Below are 18,292 nucleotides of genomic sequence, written 5' to 3'. Positions count from 1 at the left end.
TACTACTAAAACAGTTTGCAATCAGTTTTTATACCTTGTGTTTGTCTGCATATCTCAAGGGCAGATGTGTGCACTGTTTCAAAGACAACTTCACAACAGAACTACAATTCAAATGGTATTTGAAAAAAGAATAGTAAATGGGATCTACTGGAAAAGGGAAATCGGAATAAAAAGGGTACAAAGATGAAGCTATGTCATCTTTTTGTTTTTTCAGTTTCTTATCAATCTATTTAACTGACTGTCTGACTTTCAATACTGTAATACCTTTGGGATAAGGCTAAAAAATGTTAAACCCTATACCTGGTACTATCATGTTTACAAACACCAATAGAAGACAAATAGATCTATCCAAGAGCATTAAGCTCAGCCCATGTTTCCTCTCATTATCACACTCAAGGACAAGCAGCCTCAACACAGGGAAACAGAACAGTTCTTCTACTATACACCATATAGAACTAGCAAAGGGATTGAAGGAGAAAGTTTTCCCAAAGAAAGAACAGGAATGGGAATGGGAAGAGGCAAGCAAAAAGTAAATGTACATCTCCTCTATGCTGCAAGGCAATTTACAAGGTGTGACCAAAATATACCATAAATGTTTAAATTTAAAAATGATTAACGTGGGCCGGGGATTTAGCTCAGTGGTTCTGCTGCCTGCCTCGAAAGCACAAAGTCCTGAGTTTGATCCCTGGTACCGCAAAAAAAAAAAAAAAAGATTAAAATAAAAAACATTTTGCTATTAATCCCCCTCAAAATACTCCCCCTCACTTCAAACACACTTATTGCATTGTTCTTGCCACTTTTTAAAGCAGTTCTGAGAGTCTTCTTTCACATCTTTATAAGGTGCAATAAAAAATACAGTGAACACGACTGCCAAGTGCCATCCAAGAGAGAGGTAGACTCATAAAAACATTACAGTGTGTCCTCATCCACCTTACTTACTGGATCTGGCATTGTGGCATTTTTTTTGCCTCTTCTCCAAAGTCAAAATGGCCATGAAAGGTAAATGTTTTGAATTGATTCAATACATTGTTTCACAAACACATATAAATAAAAAAAAGATACTGAGGCAGCCACAACAATGTAACTAAAGACACTCACAAGAGGATTTCTAGAACTGCTGCTTATAAGGTACAGTTGTTTAATTTACCCATGCTGTTTAAAACTAAGAAAAGCATAAATTTAGAAAATAGCTCAAAAAGTGAAAATTTCTAATCACAATACACAGATAAATGTCACAGGATCTTAGTTTTTCTATTGCAGTAAGAAAGATCCAGAAGGGGAAACTAATATGCTATATATAAGGAAATAAGGTGATTTAATTTTTAAATTATTACAATCAAGATTAAACCATTTGAAGCTAGACTGAGTTTTAAATTGCCTACAAGTTTGCACTGAAAAAAAAAGCTACTAAATTTTTCTCAGAAAAACATATGTTCAGTGCCAAGAAGTTTAGATAAAATGCAAATGGAAAGGAAATAAAAAAGAATCTGCTCAAGTAGAGAGAGAGACAGAGACAGAGACAGAGAGATAGAGAAAGAGAGACACAGAGACACACAGAAGAAAAGCAATCCCTTATCTAGAAATAGCAATCCTTCTTTACTTACACAATGAGGGAGCCTGTGTATCTAAAAACCTTAGCAGAACATTCTGGAAAATAGGCAAACCGGATCCAGCAAGAGAGGCTGAAGAAATAGACTCCTTTTCATCTAGGACCTCTGATTCACCACATCTCTACAGGTTGAAAATAAGCATAGTTAACTACAAATGGTGAGTACAGTCACGGCAAGCCATGAATTTGTTAGTTTTGCATGAACATTTGTGTTCATAAAAAAAAGCATGTAAAATCAATTGAAATGTCTATATTTAAAGACCATACATCAGGGGTGAACACAATTTCTAGAAGTTGGAGAAAACTATTCCAGAACAATTCAACTGACTTCAAATAACATACATGAAGCACATTTTTCATGTGCACTGTAAAGTGCAGAGCACTGTGTAAGTACCCACTGAATACATAACACAAAACAGTAACCTATTCCTTGTGCCTATGCAAAACTGCATGTTTAACTGTATACTCCCTGAACTATTTGACACATATTATTCAATTTGATGCATTGGTGTTTGTGTATTTTTGTCAGGAGGGTGTAGTTCCACTGTGTTTGGAACTGCCAAATGAGAAATCAAACAAAATTCTTCAATAAAAGTCTTTCGTATCCAGCATACTTCACGAATGAATCTCCTAGGAACTCTTGAGAATCTGCATGATTCATAAAATACATTCAGAAAAGCCGTTTAACTTCTCTATGCTTAAATCTTTGCTCAAAGATTGAAAATCAGTTTAGAAGTAATCAAAACCTTGTTTTCTATCCTTTTTGATATCCTTTTGAGCTTTCTCATTTTCACTTATCCTTTAATACCAATATAAAAAATGTTACTTAAATTAAATTATTATACTATTTCTCCAATCTATCCTCTATTTGCAAAGGTCTAATTTCAAAGACGATATCATTTAATAGAAATCAATTAACTATCTCTGAGAGAATGCACTTTTACTTTTAGATATGGATACAATTAAATCTATTAAAATTGGTAAGTAATCTGTAAGTGAACCTTTTCTTAAAGTGGAAGTAAAAAGGAAACAATCTAGAAGAAGCAATGAAATATCTGAGAAATTCTTTAGTTCACTTCAGTCACTGAAGTTTATTCATTGCAATTAACCATAAAATAACTCAACTATTTATTTTTTTTGTTTTTTTGGTACCAGGGATTGAACTCTGGTCCTTGTGCTTGTGCAGCAGGCGGCAAAACCACTGAGCTAAATCCCCCATCCCTAACTCATTTATTTATAATGTGTAAGAAAAAGTATGAAATGCTCTTCCTAATTTGCACATTGTGCAATGAGCCATTTGTTGAGACCTTAATTGATATCTTCAAGTCCCACTTTCAACAATGGGATTTTGTGCATGATGAATACAGCTTTTCCAATAAGAGGGGAAAAAAAGGCCCATGCAAATGTTCTTATTTCATTTTTAAATACATTCATAGGAAGTTAGTGTATTATGAGCAATCAGAGAGCCAGCTATGTTCGTCCATTTACACAATAAACATCTTCTGAACATCTACAATGCACTGTGTGATGGGCATGGTTACTGTTGTCAAGCTCGTATCTAATGGGAAAAAGCAAGCAACAAACAATGAACAAATTAACTAATTAATTAATGCACACAGCAATGAAGAAAATAAAAGAGTGATGTGACAAAGAGCAGCTGGTGAATGGGTACTGTGAATTTCAGGTAGTGGAAGACCTTCCTGAGCAGGTGTTCCTTGTGCTAGGGATGCTACATCGGAAGTGGCACTTCCTGAAATGAGAATGCTAGAGAGAAGCTGGGCATGGGAAGATTGGAGAGCAGAATCTGACACCTAGAAGGAACAGCAACAACAAAGTCCCCAAAATAAAGTGAGTTTTGTGTTAGAGGAACAGAAAGACCAAGATTAGGGATACAGCTATGACCCAAAGAGAAAAGTACAAGACAAAGTGGAAAAGCCACACAGGCCAGGTAATGGGAGGCTCTGTGGGCCTTGGTAATGCCCTCCAAGAGTTTTAGTAAAGGGATACTGTGTTCTATTTAAATTTCTAAAAGATCACTCTGGCAGCTGTGTAGAGTAACACAGGCCAAGAGAACCAGTGGAGAGATAGGCAGAAGGGGAAGTTGTCTGGGTGAGAGATGCTGAGGTCCTTGTCAGATCATACACACATTCCCTATGGTTACTTCTACTACAAAATTTCCAAGTGGGCAGAAAGGAAGGCCTACTTGGGAATTTTCCCTCCAACAAAAGCTAATGTTGATGAGGTTAGCGTTCTTTTTTCTTTTACAATTTATGTCTGAGGCTTTAATGGCCATCTCTGGGGCTAGACTATAACCCGAAAAACTAACAAATTGGTATCTATAATCTCATAATCATAATTGCCTCAAGAAAGTATTTCCAAAACCATTTTAAGTTTCAAAAGTTGGTATATATTACATACGTTTGTTTGTGAAAATGTCTGTGCATATTATCTATGTATCAATCTCACAAAATCAGATTTCCTTGTACTAAATTAGATGCTGTTTTAAGACATTTTTTAGTCAAGAATACAAAGTATTGGCTGTACCAATATAGAGGGATCCTACTAAATTTGTACATCCCCTTCTTTCTCAAGAGAAAAAGAGCATAATGAAGATAAAAGTGTATTCCTCAACAGTATGTTTAGACTACAACATTCAGCAAGTAGAAAAAAAAGTGGACCCACCTCTGCCTCGATTTCTGCTTGCCTCTTCTCCAAGAGTTTGGCCACCGCCATGGCCCTGTGCTTGCCTGACCGTTTGCAGCTCACAGCCCACTCACACAACAGCATCACCACAGCTTCATCGTTGGGGGCAACCTAATGACCAAGAGAAACAGGTACCAGCCATATCAAATGAAATGTTCTCCCAACAGGGTCAAGAAGAAAACAATGGAGTACCTTAAGCTTCAAAGCTTTTTCCCCATATTTTATTAAAGGAGTTTTAGACTGGGCTTCTGAAGTGTGAAGAGTAAAGGATTAGTCATAAGGAAGGAAATCACTTAGAAATCACACTCACTGAATCTGTGACAATTCTAAGAGAATTTGTTTTCTTATAGATGACTTCATTTATACAGTCATAACCTTGTCCCTTCAATCCTCTAGAATTCAATTTCAAAATAAAAAGAAAGGGAAAATGACCACTGACCACCAAGAACAGCTGTTACAAAGTAAGTCTCAGTACTGCCTTCAACTGTCACACCAGGACCCTGATCAGGACCTTATGCATGCATGATATTATCAGGCTGGGTTATCAAATGACTCCATTCAATAAGAAATCAGAAGGAAGAGAATGAAATGCTGGTAAAATACACATTCCATCAGAAACAATAAGCATGAAAAATGACAGCCAAGCATCAAAAAGAACAAATAATTAAAAGCAGACACAGTTAACAAAGTACATTGGGTCTTTGCAGGCCTCATCCTGGTGTCCACATCATCAGCCTAAGAATGGGCTACAATGACTGAGGACAAGGAGACTTCAGGGACATGCATCACGGTGGAGCATGGTTGGGGAGGAATGGTGGCAGAGAAACTGTGCTTCCATGCAATCTGTCCTTCTCCTTCAGAGTATCTCTGTCAAGGAATGTAGTATCAACTGCAAAGTTTTAAGATTTTCCCACGTGTATAAGCATTATGATAGGAAAGTAGATCATCACACTATCAGCACTTACATACCACATGAAAAATTCTTAGCATTTTAGAATTCACAAACTCAAATAAGATTATGACACAGTATGAGCACTCTCTGTGGAAGAATATATATATACACACATAAATTTAGCCTGTTTTAGATTTGTGACCCTGAGAAGGCATCTGAAAAACCCAGTATCATCTGAGAAACCAAGATCAGCTTTTGATCCTAGCAAACAATTCAAACCATGAAAATCATTTATTCTAAGATTTTTACTCATCTAATCCCAAATGTGGTGATTTAAACACATGTTGACTCAAAATAAAATAAAACAAAAAGTAATCTGGGGCAGATTTCAAAATGATGCTCTCAGTCTCTTAATACAAGGGGAAATAATTCTATTAAAAATAATAAATTTTGAGCATGATATCAAAAAAGAAAGCAAACCAGGAAGACTTTCTACCTGGATTCAAACTTACCCACAGAAAAATAAAAAACATTTAAAGCCAATTAGTGAAGTGCCACATGCTTAGATTTAAAATAAGGTAAGTTACTCCAAAAGCACTGCTATCAGTTTTTATTACTCTAACCAATAATGTGCATCTTACTGATATTTTTAAGTGCATCTTCAAAATCAGATAAAAAGATGCTATAAAAGAATAATCAAGTACTTGTTACAAAGTACAAGTACTTCACTCTACTGTCAGTACCTGCAGACCTAAGAGTTTATTTTTTTCTTTTCACACTAAAAATATTATATGAGATTTAACATGGGTTAAAATGGTAAGGCATAAATTTACTGAATGAACTACAAAAAAGGGAGATTAAAACAATTCACATGACCATAAACCCTTCATAAGCTAAATAACAGCTAGCATGTCCACATCATCTCTTTGGGAAATATAAATACACATAAACTCATTACATTGAAGATTAACAAATTAAGCAATGTGTGCACTCAAAATAGAAATGATGACAAAAAAGCAGAAAGACAAGAAATCTAATCCAAGTGCCCAGAATGGGCATGAGTGTCAGACACTGTGAAAGACAGGAAGGCACATTCCATTGCTAAAAAAGTTACACTCCTCAAAAGACTAGAACCAAAACTCTAACTGAGCCCCATTTTGGAAGATGTGGCCATGAAATGTACTTTTAGAGAGTCACACTGGTGGTTTGGTTTGGTTTGAGACTGTGTCTTCCTATGTAGTTCACACTGGCCTTGAACTCAAGAAGATCCTCTTGCCTCAGCCTCCTGAGTGTTGAGATTACAGGCAAGTGCCACCATGCCTGGCTGAGTCACACTGTTACCAGTGGTTTGATCCAGATGAAAGGATATAGGAAATTTTTCATTTTGTGCTTCTATAATGTAAAAGAAAAAAAAATGTATTTTGAAAAAAGAAAACCATACATTTGTCTTGGAAGAAAAAAAATGTCTGATAAATGGAAATAAATGTAAAGAACAGAAGAGGCCCATCTAAATATAGTGGAAATCAAATACCCTCCTGCTGCCTTGAGGTACAGTATTATAACCTCCACTTACATGACCTGTGTGCCACACCTTGTGTCCAAGCTTATTTACACAGGCAACCTTATTTCACCCTGACAGAAACCTGAAAGGAGTTATCATTTCAACTGTGATGAAAACCAAAGGCCAACTCCTCACCTGGAGCCCAAAATCTCCTGAACGCTACTGCAACCCATATCACTGTCAGCAGCCCTAGAACATCTCTACCTGCTGTTCCACAGCACTGGAAATCCAATTGATCCTAAACTACACTCACCTCTGCTTCAAATCCCTTTCTTGTCCTTGGTACTTTCTCTTAGGAAAGCTACCACCATTCAGGCCAGAATGGTGTCACCTTCAGAAACTACTCTAGCTACACTGGAGTTCCTCGAGCACACCAAGTGCATCCCCATACTGAACCCCAGTGTTGTCTGCTCCTTTCCTCTGGCCTGCTCTTCCACAGAGCTTCACAGCCTGTCATCTTCTCTGTGCTGGGTCTTGAGGATTCACTGAAGTATAATTTCACTATCTGCATGCCCTCACTAAGTGGCTGGTAAGCACCATGAAATAGGAGCTGGTTTCCTTGCTGCTGTGCCCTTAGTGCCTGCATGTACTCTGTAATCACATAAATCACTGAGTGAATGAGGGGGTCAGGGGAAAATGTGAGGAAAAATGCCACTTACAGATTCCCTTTTAAGAAAATCTATGAAGAGTTGTTTTGTACTTAAAAAAAAATAATAATAAATATATATATATATATATATATATATATATATATAAAACAACTGATTCTAACTTAAGGCAAATACTGAGTGACTGTTACAGCGTAAATCCAATAGCACTCCTACCGCTCCTTAAGAAGAAAATAAGAAGCATTGTTATAACTCGTAAAAAATTCACATTCATTTTTCAATCAGCTTTTTGTAATTTCCAAAATGTTTCTGGATATGCAAGAAAAACATTCAGAGACATTTTTGCTTTCCTAAATTCATATACCCTCATTCCTTTAAGTGTATTATCATTCAAAGCAACTAATTTATTTTGTAAAAACAAAATTTTATCTGGTTAAATTACAATGATCTTCCTTTTACTTGTTCATGTCCTTATTTCACTAATTGACTGCAAGTCCACAATGCTACATTAAATTTAGCAAAATTATTCTTTGGGGACCTGCTAGAAATTATTATGACAGTGACTTACATAAAAGTGCTAATGATAACCTGAATTATATAATCGTCTGATTTGAAAGAATGTATTTAGTTTCTACATTTTTTAAACATGTTTGATTAAAATAAAATTCACAAATGTGACTTGCATTTTATACTTTTGTATATATTGTAAATTTTGAATGACTAGTTTTTAGACTAAAGAAATAACATACATATTTTTTAAACATCCACAGTACAATGTCCTTGTATGGTGATTCAGAAGATGAACCCTAAGAACACCAGATATGGCACATACCTGTATTATCAGCACTTGGGAGGCTGAGGCAAAAGGATCATCATGAGTTCAAGGCCAGCGTGGGCTACACAGTGAGTTCAAGACCAGACTGAACTACATAGTGAGACCTTGTCTCAAAAAATCAAAGAAATAAAAATAAATAAATAAAAACAGATGAAGCCTAGCTCTATCACAAAACTCCAGATGGTTTTAAAAGTGACTGATCTTTTGCAAATCAGATGAGAGGGAGGGGAAAAAGAAAAAGGGAGGTAAAGAAAGACAGGGATGGGGAAGGGGAAGTAAAAAGAATTAAAATGTGATATGTACATGTACCAACTCATGATGAATGTAAATATTATATACCACAAAAAATGTATTAATAAATTTTTTTAATTTAAAAAAGGATTTCTGCAAACAATCTTGTGACAAAATAGTTTTTCAAAAAGAAATGAATAAAGAACTTTTAAAAGTCATTCAATTTCAAATCAACTAGAAATCCTCTCAAAAAAATTAGTTAAAAATTGAAGAAAAATAACTTACTGGAGAAACTGGTTGATACTCTGGAATAGAAAAGATAGTTTCTTACTATTTTAATAATGTAGTCAAACCAACCAAACCTTGTCTGTCTCTATGTCTCTGAGATTTGTTCATGGAAGGAAATTAAATTTATAAAACATCTACTGGAATTCCAAATCCGTGTTAAAGGGCTTTGGTTCATAATTTTTTGAAACAGATTCATCAAAACTCAATGATCATAAAAAGAGTACAGTGTCTTTCAATGATTTGACTCATCCAACATACAAGTACCAGGCTCTGCCTGACCTAGAGATGCAAAGAAAAGTACACACACAAGCAAAGACTTCTTGGAACACATCTAGATATGGCCACATGTTTGAGATAATGTGACCAAAAACAATTCCCAGGAAAAAGTCAGTTCATATCCAAAAGCATTCAGTCAAGGCTTCAAGAACCTATGATACTAGGTACTGAGACAACAAACATTTTAGAAATCTGGTCCTTATTCTCAAAAAGCTATTCTTCTAGACAGGAAAACATAACTGTAAAGCAAGGAAACATATTAATCATGTGGAGAAAAAATGATCTGAGCCCAACCACCAACAGACACCTCTGGCATTCACAGGACACAAGCATCCACGTGTCCCACTAATGGACATCTGCACTCTGAACATTCAGATGGGCCCGTAGCCTACCTTCTACAGTTTCCAGTTGTTAGGAATTACGTGAATTTAGAAAATCATACATCAATACACTGAGAACAATGCTGCAGAAAAAGAATTGAATATTTTGAAACATAAAATGTTAGCACAGGAATTTTCTTCCCTTCACATCAATTATAATCTCAAAGTCCATTTTAAACAGTAAATATTTTCCAAGGCTGGCCAGATTCCAAGAATGCAAAGTCCACTCCTTTGTGAATATCGAACATCCTGCCAAATGGTGCTACCCTTTCCTTAGACTACTGGAAGAGTGGGGATGGAGTGACAGGCAGGCTCTGAGTTCATTCTAGGCGAAACAGGAAGGTTTACCAAAGTTAATGTGTGACTTATACTAACTCAGAAAATCATCCTGGAAACACAGGTCACATAATTCTTATTTGAATACATATCTTTTCTGCAATATGAATTACATATTATATGTTTGTTCTGTATTTTATCACTATTTATTAAAAATTATCTATAAATTGCAAAGTAAATGTTTAAAGTTTTTGCATTCAAAGATTATGTCCCATTCAAACATTTTCTCCCAACTATTTGAACTGTTTGTCCCCATTTTAAGTAGATTAAACAAGAAGTCTTATCTGGATTCCATTATTTATAAATTTTAAAAAGAGAATTATTTGGCCCTAAACATTAGTTCCAAGGTACACTCCATCATAATGTTCAATGCATGTACTGACATTCATGGGTGACATTCCCTGTCTCATGCCCTCTACACTGCTCTGCAATAACCAAGTTCTTAAAAATTATTAGAAATACACAAGGCCCTGGGTTTAATCCACAGCACTGCAAACTAAATAAAAAGGAAGGGAAGGGGAATAGTTTTTATTTCTCTGTTGGGTGCTAACTTACAAATTAATTCCAATAACTGTAACAATTTCAAATATGTAAGTCGAAATGAATTCTCTTTCTAAAAGTCAAATTTCTAAAAATATACAGCTCCTTTTTTCAAAACAACTAAAACTGTAAAGCAAAATTGAAAAGTTATTTAACACATAGTAGCATCAAGGCAAGAATTGAAGGTAATCTGGTAGTTCAGAAAAGGAACTAGATACAGCCGCTACCTTCAATGATACAACAAGTGGGACACAATACATACATATGTGTGTGTGTGTGTGTGTGTGTATATATATATATACACACACACACACACATACACAGGACTAGAGGAAATACTGAAGAGCATTATTACTCTATATCCTTTAATAAGTAGCTTTCTAGAAAAATGTTGAATTAGTTAAGTTTCTAAATAGAGGTGAACAAAAAGAGAAATAAGTATCAGGTAGGCAGACTAATGACCCACCAACATCTAAGACACTCACATGGTCATCTCAGGACCTATGAATATGTTATGTGAAAAAGCAAGAGGCACTCTGAAGATGTGAGTAAGTTAAGGAACTTGAGATGGGAGCATTGTCCTAGATTTGGGTGAGTCCAGGAGAATCACAGGGGTGCTTATAAGGGACAGAGTGCAGGAGAATCAAGAAGTATGACAATAGAAGCAGGTGTCAAAGTCCGATCCGAAGATGCTCTGATGTTGGCTTTGAATTTGGATGAAGGGATGATAAGCTAAAGAAGGCAGACAGCTTCTAGAAACTGGGAAAAGAAAAGCGAGAGATTCTCCCACAAAAGGCTCCAGAACCAACAGACATGAAGGATCCTTAGATTATAGCCTAGTAAGAACCTAACTTCCCAAACCATAAGAGACTGCTCTGTGCAGTTCTAAGCCACCAAATTTTAGTAACATTTCCGCAGCAATGAGGAATTAATTCAAAATAGTTTTAAGGAAAAAGACAGGGTAGCAAACATGGTTGGGATTCTAGTAACTACAGGAGCACAGGACTGGTAGTTGAATGGCAAATATAAGAAAGCTACAATAAAAATTCTGAATCTAAAAAACAATTTAACATCTCATGGAGGACTGTCATGAAACAGGTGGTCTCCTTCATTCATTTACTTATTAATTCATTTGGTAAATATTTATTGAGGACCTTCTGTTGCCAAGCCCCCTTCTAGGCACCAGACATAAATATATTTTCATGAATTCCTTTGCAGGAATAAAAATTAGTATTGCTCTTCCAGATGTAATTTCCATTATATAACAAAAATCTTTTAAAAAGTTCACATGATTTGCTACAATAATTCTATCTTTGGAAAAACAGCCCCCCCAAAAAAATCCTAAAGTAAAAAGACAGATGTACATGCCTTAGTATGGTATGCTACCAAATCACTACTCATCCTAGTATCAAGAACTGGCAAATAAAGATCCCCCAGAGTTGAAGAGGCATATAACAGATCAACTCTGAGAAAAGCTGCTGACCTCACAAGCAGAGAATGGTCCATAAGAGTGGTTCACAGGTGAGAAAATGTGGCTTCAGCAATGGAACTATGGGAATGTTTGTTGTCTTGTTTTGATTTTGTTTTTCTGCAGACAAATGGGTGTATTTCAACACATGACTAAAGATGTACAAATAAAAGCAGATGGGAAAAGCTTGCAGTGAATGCAGAAAAAAGAGGCTGAAGATGCACAGCCAGCAGCAAATCCCAACTCTCTCCTCTCAGGGAGTCCTCAGCCCTCACACAGTGGCCACTCCCTCTCGCCCACTTGTGCCTCCTTCCAGGAGCAATCCCCACAGAGGAAGTAGGGGCACTGCTCCTCCCTACACCCAGGTGGGTCAAGGCAGGGACGGAAATCATAGTGCCCATCCACTCGGCTTTACTGTGACTCTGGATGTGCCCTCTGACTGGCAGTAATCTTTAAGTAATTCTTTGAATACAAGAAAAAAAAAAAAAATCAGGTACTCAGTAGGTGCAAAGTCCTGTCCTCAATCTTATAAAATTTTTAGTATGCTAAAGTAGGCTTCCTCTTAACCATTCTCAGGTAATTAAAATATTATTATTCAGAATAGATTTTCTGCAATATTTATTGTTTATTCTGGTTATAACTGAAATCAAGAATTTAAAACTGTCCCTTTGGACACAACAAAAATAACTCAAAATTCTTGAATTTACATGTAAATCTTTTTGTCACTTCTAACGAAAATTTAAAACAGAAAATAACAGTATGACCTTAATAACTGTTAAAATTCCTAATGTCAAAAGCTTAGCAATTTTAAAGTAGCAGGCATAAAGATAATTGACATTAATTATGTGCTTACTCAGTTTACATTTATACACTACAATAAATGTGTTCCAGGAACAATTTCTTTTAATCTTCACAAACTATGAACTGGTTATTATTATTATCCCCAATTCACATATAAAGAAACCAAACATAAAAAATGTCAATATTGTATCCAAGATCAAATGATGGCACTCTTGTCACAACATAGTTTTTATGAAATGAAACACATGGGTAGAATTAAACTTGTATATGACAAGGACCTGGGAAGGTGAAATAACTATTCCTCCAGGATACACAGTCACCTTCTGCAAGAGGTCTTAAGCTTCTCTGGCCTCTCTTGGCACCACCCTAAGAATATATGGCCTCCGAGTAATATGCTCACTTGTGTTATACCATGTACTCATACATAATACTCACCTTTCACAACATATCTTTGTGGCCATTAGATCTCCAGCTACTAGCTGCAGATACCCAGCAGGAAGCACACCACAGAGCACTACAAAAGCAAAGTGCTTCACTATCCCAAACACTATAGTAAGGAGCGATGGGGTCTTCGGGGGCATTAACTGGCAGTCTGTCATATTGGTGCTTTATAATGGACAATAAGAAATTGGTGAACAATCTATAGTATGAAGCCACTAGCTTGTAGCAAATGGGATACCCAAAAATTACTGGGAGGGGCACAAATTGAATTATAGCATATAAAAGTAAAGTCACCAAAAAAGGGTACTAATCTATAGAGTCTAGCCCCAGCATAAATTAAAACAAGTAATCATTACTAATAACTACAGTTTCAAATTCCAACCACACGTAGAAACAGTATAATAGAAAATACTGAACAAGTTGTGGTGCTCTACATAAATAATCTCTTATTTTAATGACAAACTAAAGATAGGTGTTGCCATTCACATTTTACAGATAAGAAAACTGAGGTTCGGAAAGTTATATAAGATGGGCAAAAAGAGCACCGGGAGAGAAAGTGGAAGAACTCGGGATTAACACCACTAAGCCTATACTTTCCGCTGTACCTTGCTGCTTACTCCTTACCCTTGAGTGAACTGGAATCACATGAAGCACAAAAAGCACCACAATTAGGCAGAGATCTCCAACGTGGCTCCCACAGGTGTCAGGAAGCCTGCAGCTGCCACACTACAGTCAGCTACTATCACCCTCTGGTCCAGCCCTGAGTTCTATTTACAACAGGCCAGACTTCTAACTAACAAACAGAAAATTAAAGCTAAGGGATGCATGACAACAGACTTCGTTCTGTCACTAATACTTGGTAGATGCTTATACAGAGCAGACATTTGTCTCTTTCACGGTCTTAATTTCAGCACCTAATAGAGTGATGGGCACAGAATAGGTTCAATACATATTATTTAATCAAAGGATAAAAACAACACACTGGTGCTGTATAAAACCAAAGGAAAAAAAAATAGGGTAAAGTTTACAGGTGCATTTACTTAATATGGGAAAATATCTGCTTTAATCCAACAGTTAAGTATGAAATAGTAGAAGCATTCCTATTCCTATGCTAATGAGTCAAGAGTGATTACCTTAACAATATTACTTAGCACCACTGGCATTTACTAATTGCCCTACTCTGGTAGAATTGGTGAGCAAAAAAAAAAGAAAGGAATAAGTACTTCACAGGATATGGCAACATTTCTAAAGTTTGCATAGAATGATTAGTTTTCCCACTAACTCAAGAGAATTATGTAGAAAACTATTAGAACTAGCAAGAGAATTGGCCATCAAAACCTAAACAAAATACACAAAAAGTAATAGATAATACTAATCAGTGGAAGAAAAACATTAAAAGATCTTGCAAATTATGTACAGTCCAATTCCATTTATGTCCTCCAACCTTTTGTAGTTGTTAACTGCTCATATACATGTACCTAAATGCCTAAGAAAACACCCAAAGAATATGGAGCAAAATTAACAGTCTCACTACAGGTCTATATAATGTGTTTGTTATATGGCATTCCCTGTTCTAGTGCTTTAACAACAAACCTATAATTTTACAGTTGAAAAAACTAAGGCCTAAAGGTTAACTTGTCAATGTCTGAAAGCTGCTATATCACATAACTGTGTGAAAAACCAAGGTATACTGCTTACAGAGGAAGCTCTTATACCAAATGCTCCCCTTTTGGGCAGGAAAATAAGATAGGAATTCAAGCTGTGAGCTAAAAAAAAAGACTTATTAAAATCAAAAAGGCATTCGTGTACTGTGTGTATAACAATCATAAGAGGTAACATATCATAAGAATAGGACGAGATAAATAGACACAAAATCTAAAACTCATTAAGGTCTTTCAAATAACAGTATAGCTAATCTGACCTAATGAATTTGGAGCACATCCCCAGTGTTAAAATAGTGAAACCACTAGTTCTGCAGCAAATTAATTATCATGAATGGTTCTATCTACACCGTAATAAGGATACTGCAAATGTGAGCTGGGTCTAGTGGCACACACCTGCAATCCCTGGACTCTGGAAGGCTAAAGCATGAGGACTGCTAGTTCAAGCCTGGGCAATTTAGCAACTAAGTGAGACCTTGTCTCAAAAAATGAAAAGGGCTGCAGACACAGCTCTGTGCAAAGGCCCTGGATTCAATTACCCCCCTCTCCTGCAAAGATACTGCAAATGTAAAAGAAGGTTTTCATCACAAGGGGGATCTGCCATATTATTCTTTTCAGGAGAAGGGAAACAGGCAAGATGAAGTTAGGCTTACTCCATCATTCAATAACCTGTAGATGTTAACCACAGGTCTGCTACTCTTTAGTAAATAAAGGGAAGCTAATTGGCAACCATACCAGGGAGGCAGGCTTCTTTTAAAAGTCAGAAGATATTTGGGGAGATTATTTGCTATTTTTAAATAAAAAACTTCTTAATATACTATCTAGATTATAAAATAATACCTTTAAAGGAAACAGGGAAAAAATTGATGATTCATGACTGTAAGCAAAAGCTAACTAAAACAACTTGAGATCAAATGCTAAATAAAGCCTTTCAATAGCTCTTTAATCTGGATATGTTTATAAATGACATCTTTGTAAATGAAATCAATCACTCTTGGTCAACATCAAACAAAATGGTCACAAATGAAAAAACAATATTATAGCATTATAACTATATGGAATAATATGCAGAAGAGTGATACTAACTAGTCATGGTTGCAATCTGAGACACATTACAGAGAGCTGGGTGAATTTCCAGAGTCACATAAGCTAAAAGTGGTCTAACTGCTAACAGAACACAAGCCCACAGTACACAGTCAGCAAGAGTACTACTATCCAGAATCGCCATGAAAGGTAATGAGCTTAAGCCTGTTAACCGCAAACTCAGAAGGTTATATAAATGATATTCACGTTTGATAAATTTTACACATATGAACGTTTTCATGTGTACATTTCCTAAACATGTTTGGGACGGCTGATTTTTTGGTGGAGAATGAAGTAAATTTTCCTAATCTCACATCCACAGAGTCAATGCTGACAGCCTTTGGATGTTGTAATACTGTATCTAAGAGACAAAACATAAGCCATGGAAGTGAGAATAACTTTCTTTTTTAAAAATTTGCAGCAGTTAAAGATAGTACAGCTCTAACTTCTAAGGAAAGAAATGATGTATGTAAAACAGCAAATTCAAAACAATCTTTCTAAACATTTAATTGTCGTTTATTTATACTGCAATAAAAATTAAGTTTCCTATCCCTCCGTTTAAAAAAATCAACATGTAAATAATACAAATGGAGAAAATAAAGGAGTTCTAAGAAATACATAATCACATGATCAGTCAGTCATGGGATGAATTATAATGACAAAGTAAACACTTCCAAAAGTCCTAGAAAAGTACATGTCTCATGCCTAAAATAATTAAAATGTCACATTCAATCTCCAAAACCATCATAATACCGTACAAGAAACTATTTATCTTTTATGAGAAATAAAGAAAACATACCTATAATAAAGGGAATATTAAAGATCCCCAGCCATGAACACAACCATTGGTGTTTACCAATTCAAATTCACATCTAAATTGGCCTAAAGTCCATGGTATAAACAAAGGAGATGTTGACCAAATTTGGAATTTGAATTTTCTACATTAATAATGTTTACTATGTTAAAATTGGCAAAGAAGCTTTAAAACTTAGAGATTCCCACACATACAGCAAATGTGCCAAAATTAATACTGTCTGTGGGAAATTATTCATGGCAATTACAACAGTTGCTTTTTTCCTTCTGCCAAAATTGTATCTAAAGATTGTTTGTTCTACTCTATTGTTAGCTGAAATAAAATATTTCTTTTCAAGCAGTGTAGTAACTGGGATATACTAGTGAAGAGTTGTTCTGGAACCACTCATGATTCCAATCTCTGTTCTCCCGCTAAGTTGGATATGAGCTGGACAGTGTCACGTCTTCCAGAAGCACTGGTTTCCTCATCTATAAAGGGATTTTTTTTAAATGTGCATCACAGGCCAGAGAAAAATAAGATGACATAAGACACTTAAAGTAAGACCTGGTACATAAGAAGCATGCCAAAACAAAAAAAAAGTTAAGAGAAAAGTCTTACATGCTATTATGGTTTTTAAGGATCCCCCAAGAGTTCCTGTGTTAAAGGCTTGATCCCCAGAATATGGTGCTATTGGCGGGTGAGAGAACCTTTAAGAGGTGGGGCCTAGTAGGAGTGCTCCTATGGGGACAGTGGAATTCCATGCTACATAACACGTCTCCCTCCCCGTCTCTCATTTCTGGCTCCACTATGGGCTCCTGTCATGATGTGCTACCACAGATCTAAAGCAACAGGGCCAACTGATCACAGACAAAAACCTCTTAAATTGTAAGCTAAAATAAGTCTTTTCTGTATAACTTGGTTATCTCAAGTATTTGTTATAGCAACAAAAAGGTGACTACCACAAAAGCTCAAAAGCAAATCAAGAGGCTCGCTCCAACCTAAGTGGACTAACTTTATTAACTCTTTTAGTAACAACAAAGTCTAAATGCCTGGGCACACAATTTTGTTTTCCCAATGTTTTAATACAACTGACATACTGCTAATAAACTTTGTATTAGTTACTTTCCCATCACTGGGACAAAATACTTGATCTGATACCCACAATTTAGAGGAGGAGAGGTTTATTTTAGCTAACAATTTCAGTAAGTTCAGGCCATAGTTGGCTGGCTCCAAGCCAAAAATGGCACAGTAGAAGGGCCTGGTAGAGGAAAGCTGCTCACATTATGGTGGCCAGAAAGCAGAGAAAGAGAAAGGAGGAGATGGGGATAAGAATATACCCCCTTCCAGGTCACACCCCCGTAAAACACCTCCAGCCAGGACCCACCTCCTAATGGGACATGCAGCTACTGAATTATCACAGATGAATTCACTGATGAGTACAGCACTTGAGTAACGGCTTTTCAGCTGATGGTAGAGATTGGAAAATCAAAACATATTAAAAGCCTGGCAGACCTTCACTAGGCCTTATAGGTTAGTGAACTACAAGGTGGATATTCTACATACAGCAGCCACAAGGAATCCATTATAATCAAGCCAATCATGTTCCATCCATCTCTCCAGTGTTTTTAACTGCGTCTCCAAATACACCAGTCAGTGAAAACAGCGCGAAGTGATTATTAAATACCCATCAACCTAACCCTAACCCTATAAATATTTAAATAGTTTACTGATCTAGTTTCATGTTATTTTTGCACTATCAGCAAATTGTCCATTTTATAAATGAGGA

At 36.0% G+C, this 18,292-nt stretch overlaps 1 protein-coding gene across 14 annotated transcripts in view; it reads right to left on the bottom strand.

Moving 5' to 3' along the window:
• Positions 1–18,292, bottom strand: part of Med12l (mediator complex subunit 12L) — a 314,799-nt gene that overhangs the window by 209,623 nt on the left and 86,884 nt on the right. For all 14 annotated transcript variants that reach the window (XM_087186351.1, XM_021253159.2, XM_087186356.1 and 11 more), the window contains 2 exons: positions 4,292–4,423; positions 1,605–1,731 (listed from right to left, as the gene is read on the bottom strand). In XM_087186351.1, coding sequence (XP_087042477.1) covers positions 1,605–1,731; positions 4,292–4,423 — 259 coding nt within the window. The remainder of the gene's footprint in view (positions 1–1,604; positions 1,732–4,291; positions 4,424–18,292) is intronic.

The sequence above is a fragment of the Heterocephalus glaber genome, unplaced genomic scaffold, assembly GCF_053883595.1.
Source record: "Heterocephalus glaber isolate CG9 unplaced genomic scaffold, H.glaber_assembly_v1.0 deba00001504, whole genome shotgun sequence".
Classification (NCBI taxonomy): Eukaryota; Metazoa; Chordata; class Mammalia; order Rodentia; family Bathyergidae; genus Heterocephalus; species Heterocephalus glaber.
This window is presented reverse-complemented; position numbering and strand designations above follow the sequence as displayed.